The sequence below is a fragment of the Tachyglossus aculeatus genome, chromosome 12, assembly GCF_015852505.1.
Source record: "Tachyglossus aculeatus isolate mTacAcu1 chromosome 12, mTacAcu1.pri, whole genome shotgun sequence".
NCBI lineage: Eukaryota > Metazoa > Chordata > Mammalia > Monotremata > Tachyglossidae > Tachyglossus > Tachyglossus aculeatus.
In genome coordinates, this window is record NC_052077.1 from 26,068,590 (window position 1) to 26,074,589 (window position 6,000).

Genomic DNA, 6,000 nt, shown 5'->3' on the forward strand with positions numbered 1-6,000 from the left:
ATGTCCTTAAGGGTATTGGTTACATTTCTTTTTAACTTCAGTGCTTTAGTATTTCTAGCTGACATTTTTTTTTACCAAAAATGTAAACAAGTATAAAACAACAAAAGAGTTTAACACATCTATATTTTTCCAGTAGTCTCTGGTTCCAACATTTTAGCCTCCTAGGCTGTGGCTTTTTAAAATTCTTTTCACTAGGCCAGAATCCAAAGCGTTCTCAGTTTAGTTCCGAACTGTGGCTTTCTTCCCCAGAGTAGAGCCCTGTTTAAAACTTGTTTAAATATGCTCAAGAACCATTTGCAGTTACGTGGACAGGGAGCTCTAAATTAAGGCCAGTGTTGATTAGTTATCTTAGATCAAGTTGAGGTTTGCAGTCTAGAATGAAGAATTGACCTTGCTCGTATTTATATTTCCAGAAAGGTGCTTTTCGATATGAGTGGAATCAAACTAATTTCACCTTTTCCTTTGTGTGGGATGTCAACCAGTAGCCAGTAGCCTAGGCTAACTCATCATTCATTTATTCATTCAGTCGTATTTATTGAGTGCTTACTGTTTGCAGAGCACTGTTCTGAGCGCTTGGGAAGTACAAGTCGGCAACATGTAGAGACGCTCCCTACCCAACAACAGGCTCACAGTCTAGAAATTAGAGAGAGAGAGAGAGAAAGAAAGAAAGGAAAAGAGAGTGTGCACAAAGTGGCAAGAGGAAGTAGGGCAGTGTGGCCTAGTGGAAAGAGTACAGGAATGGGAGTCAGGAGACCTGTGTTCCGACCTGGATTCCACCCCTGGGTTACCAGAAGTGAAATGGGCATCACCAATTCACCTCACATTTGGGACCAATACAATTACTGTCTGCAGCAGTTGCTTGCTTCTTTTCTTTCACACTATAGCAAGGTCTCTGCCATTTGGAGCACAGAGATTTCATCCTCACATGAATGCATGGGTTCCCTCAGCTACTGCTGGGAAGCCTGAACACAAATGCTAGGATGATACATTTTATGTCATTTTATCTTTTTCAAGGTTATATTCTCAGCATAGCCAGTATACACGTTTCTCAGAGCTTAATTTACATCCTCCACATATTTCATAGTGTACCCTTTTCCATCGTATTTGGAATGCCATTCTTGGATGAAACCTCAATATAACGAAGATGGGCTATATAGCAAGAACTTCCTTATATTAAGTGGAAACACATTGACTCTGACTTCACCAAAAAGTTTAAACAGCCGCTGCCATAACGCAAGAGTAGCGTCCAAGACAATCTTGCTGTAACCTCCAGCCTCAAATCATTGGAGCCCCCTTGAAGCAGCACTTATCAGTCAATCAACCAATTGTATATATTGAGCACTTACTGTACACTGTCCTAAGCGCTTGGGAGAGTGTAATTAACAGAGTTGGTGGTCACATTCCCTACTCCCAATGAGCTTATGGTCTAGAGGGATAGACAATATTCATTCAAGCGTATTTATTGAGCACTTACTGTGTCCAGAGCACTATACTAAGTGCTTGGGAAGTACAAGTTGGCAACATATAGAGACAATCTCTACCCAACAACGGGTTCACAGTCTAGAAGGGGGAAACAGACAACAAAACAAAACAGGCGGACATTAATAAAAATAAATTAACTACAGATACATGCATATGTGCTTTGGGACTGAGGGAGGGGTGGATAAAGGGAGCAAATCAGTGTGACTCAGAAGGGAATGGGAAAAGAGGAAATGAAGGCTTAGTCAGGAAAGGCCTCTTGGAGAAGATGTGCCTTACTCTGGCCATAGAAGGGTTCATTTTATTTTCATTTTTTCCTTCCATAGGCAAGTTCCTTCTTAAATTTTTAATATCTAAGGAAATATATAAAAAGTGTGTTTTAGCCATCCTACTAAGATGACAAAATGTATATTACAAATGTATATTAAAAGGGAAAGTAATAGCTTTTTAACGTGGCATTGAAAACCCAGTAATAGGTTGGTAAAGAAATATTTATAGATGTTTGTGGTGTATGTGACCGGGATCTTATCTACCAACTGTATTATACTCTCCCGAGTGCTTAGTACAGTGCTCTGCACACAGTAAGCACTCAATAAATACCATTGAGTAATTGATAGACTAGATTTCTATTGTATAAAAGCTGAGAATCCAAGAGAGGCTATGACAGCTGTACAATCAGCATAGCAAAGTGGCTTTTTTTTTCTCCAGGTAGTGGAGAGGATACCCTGCAGTGAATGCAGGACTTTCTATCTTGGAAGTAGAGAAGGGAGAACCAAAAGCTTCATGATTCTGTCTCCTGACTTTGGCATCAAAGTGGCACCAGTTCCCTGGGAGGATACAATCTCTCGTCTTCCTGTATGCCAGTAGGAAACCATTCAAAGCAGGGTTCAAAGCAAAGACACTTCTGCTAGCATTTTAGAATTACTGATTTGATTATTTCGAAAGATGTTCAATTTGCCAAACTTCTTTGCCTGGGTAGCTATTACTGCAGCAGAATTGTATTTTTTCTCCCAAAAGGCCTTGGCCAGCCTTTTCCTGTAACATTAGGATATGTTCTCTTTTCCAATACAATTAAAATACTTCTGTCTGCTACAGACTAATCCAGAAAATAGTTTTCTGATGTTCTGCTTAGTTAGTTTCTCATCTGACTCAGGCAGAGAACATATCCTGTAACCAGAATTGGCATAACATCATTTGATAGTTATAATTGAATATCCCTAGCTTTTCCCAAAGGCTTGAAAGCAGCAATAATATATGTTTTAAAATCTTTATGTCTTTATTCCAGAGCTGACCAGATTTTTACCACCAAGCTACTCTTTTATTTAAATGCATTTTGGAGATGAATTAAACATTTAAAAAACAGCAGCTGACTGTGCTAATGAAATGTTTCCAGTCAAAAACAGATAGTTCTTGTGATAAGAAACAATATTAATTAGCGGCTTGAAGCTTGTTTGTTACTGAGGCATCTTAAGTCTTTTCAGGCTTAGTGGAAGCTTCTCAAATTAGTTATTGAAGGGTTACAATAAAGATTCCATTTACATAGGATTTTCTATTTGTCCTTTCAGGCATCTTCTCAGTTCTCAGCTTGGCATCTGAGTGTACCACACTTGCAGCTGAACTGCCTAAAGTATCTTATGTGAAGGCTCTTGATGTTTGGCTCATTGCTTGTCTTCTTTTTGGGTTTGCATCACTGGTAGAATATGCAGTGGTTCAGGTGATGTTGAATAACCCAAAAAGAATTGAGGCAGAGAAAGCAAAGATTGCCAAGGCCGAACAAGCAGAAGGGAAAGGTGGAAATGCAGCTAAGAAGAACACTGTAAATGGTACAGGGACCCCTGTGCACATCAGTACTTTGCAGGTAAGAATGAACCAATCCGCTTCGCCTTGTTCATTAGTAGGTCAGAAACAATTGGTGGCAATGTGTTCCCCAATTTTCTATAATTGGGGAATAACTTGAAATGTAGGTAATCACTGCCCCATTTCTACAAGCCTGTCCATTTTAGTGACGGAGTTTGTCATGAAATGTTTGCATACTGCATAATACTGTAATGAAAAGTTCTAACAGATATTTAGATATGGTATATCATATATATGTATAGGTATACATATCAACTAAAGTATATCAAAACAAGGAAATTTAATAATTAAAATTATGTTTCTCTCTGGCTGATTGGTAAATTCAAAGTTTGGTAATAGGATATAGGTTCCTTTCAACCCTACACCTTTGGTTGATTACAGCAAACTTATTACCATCTGTTGCCTGTCCAGTGACTCTGTGTGAATGTGTGTGAGTGAGTGAGAGAGAGAGAGAGAGAGAGAGAGAGAGAGAGAGAAAATGTGTGTGAAGACTCAATTCCATATCAGAGGACAGGTAGATTGACATCCTCCAACATAAAAATAATTTTTTATAAAGGTTCAGTGCATAGGTTTATAAGATTGAATGCAAAAGGAGATTACTGTAATCCATCAATTTTGGTGGAAGTGACCCTGGGACACAGTTTAGCCTCAGTGGCAGGATGGAGTCTGGCACTTTGTGTGCCTGTTCTGTGAATACAAAATCTCGGTTTATAGGCTGTCAACTCTGAACCTCTTTGAAGCACTGCCATGTCTAGGGCAAATATTTTTTGTCACTTTTTGTCTACCTTGAAATAGAATCATTTACAATCTATTCAGAAACAAACAATTTATAGGGCAAGAAATGAACTTGATGGTTTGCCTAGCATCCTTTCTAGTTCTTAGGAGTGCAAATGAGCATTAGTAAAGTAATGTAGTGAAATACGAACTATAATTTTTTTATTCTGTTTCTTTCCTCAGGGATACCCTAGGTCTATTAAAAGTTCTAAGCATTTTATGGTGACTCTTTTTATTCTGTAGGTTGGTGAGACAAGATGCAAAAAAGTCTGCACTTCTAAATCTGATCTGCGATCCAATGACTTCAGCATTGTTGGAAGCTTGCCAAGAGATTTTGAATTATCAAACTATGACTGTTATGGAAAACCCATTGAAGTTAATAATGGGCTTGGGAAATCTCAAGCAAAGAATAACAAGAAGCCTCCTCCTCCCAAACCAGTCATTCCATCAGCAGCAAAACGAATTGATCTCTATGCCAGAGCATTGTTTCCTTTTTGCTTCTTGTTCTTTAATGTTATATACTGGTCGGTGTATTTATGATAAATCTCTTTCCACTTGTGAAGAATTGCATCCCATCTGGGCTCCCATCCTGAAGACCAATCAGTGAAATGATTTGCATTCTCAGAGCAATATATTGCATTTTAGATGCTGTGCAATTGTAATGAAACTATGGCATCTTAATTGTGAATGAATGCATGGCACTGTAATGTCTGTGCTCTAAACAACTAGTGTCTATAAATGTACAGCATATACATCCTGCCCTAGGACTATATGAGGGAATCCTGCATACTAAGGAACTTATTAAACCCAGATAATTCTCTTCTGATAATGAAACTGAAGTGCACGCCAAATCTCCTTACAGTTAACGCTCTAGCTTACGTAGTATTTCAAAGCTCCTTCCTTGTAACTTTCAGATAAAGCCATCTTTTTTCTTGTATGATTTTAGATGGTATTGTTGAAGAGCAAGCTTTAATTGTAATTCATATCATTTCAACTTTGTAAGTGGAGAAGATACAGATCAATAAAAAATAAATATCAGAAAATTACTAATTTTGTAAAATCAGCTCATTTAAAAGCTGCAGCACACCATATGAGAAAGGAAAAAAACTTGAGTTGAAGTACTTATATGGGTTCCAATGAAGTAACTCAAAAAATGGGCACTTAAGAAATAATCATAGGAGTTAATAAAACCTATTTGATCTGGTTTCAAAGAACTCATACTTTTAAATAGGAGGGTTGAAATATTGATATGTAGTTTACCAAACCAGAATGCCTTTCAAGGAAGAAAGCTAAATTTTCATTCTGTACTTTACAGGTTAAACCTAGGAGTGGTTCCTCCTCCAACATATGCTTTACTCCCCTTTAATTTCTGGAAGGTAAGCAACCACCATTCACTAGCTGGAAAATCGTAGTAGATTTACAAATAAAAATCTGCAACTATCAAAAATTTTTAGCTTCTGTGAAGATGTAATTATTGTAAACAGGAAATTTAGAGATCTACCCATGAGTTTAATCTCTATTTTGAGCATTTGGAGATTAGTTGTAAAATATTTAAGCAATAGTAATCCTACATAAGTAAACTTTGAGAGCGAAAAAGGAAGAAGTTTGTAATATGCAAAGCTGTGAGACTTTGTAAAAGGAAGTGGTCTACCTTTTCCTAATATTCTTCCAGTTGCAATTCTCCAGTGACCCAAAGCCACCAAAACAACAACAAAAAAGTTCCATGGTCTCAGGCCCTTTGAGACTCATTCCTCTCCCAATTTAAGCTCCAGTAATATGACCAAGGACATTTTTCATCCATGAGATCACAAAATACCAGTACAAAATTAAAGAGCCATAAATAATGCATACCACATAAATGTAAAAAATGTTCCTAAACCACACTTAAGT

At 37.5% G+C, this 6,000-nt stretch overlaps 1 protein-coding gene across 2 annotated transcripts in view; it reads left to right on the forward strand.

The window, feature by feature from the left end:
- GLRB (glycine receptor beta) overlaps positions 1-5,612 on the forward strand; it is a 70,619-nt gene extending 65,007 nt beyond the window's left edge. The window contains exons 9-10 of one of the 2 annotated variants that reach the window (XM_038755231.1): positions 3,045-3,337; positions 4,354-4,650. In XM_038755231.1, the coding sequence (XP_038611159.1) occupies positions 3,045-3,337; positions 4,354-4,650 (590 nt within the window). Of the gene's footprint in view, positions 1-3,044; positions 3,338-4,353 lie in introns of both variants that reach the window. The other variant, XM_038755232.1, reaches the window with a different exon arrangement.
- The last annotated feature ends 388 nt before the right edge of the window (positions 5,613-6,000 follow it).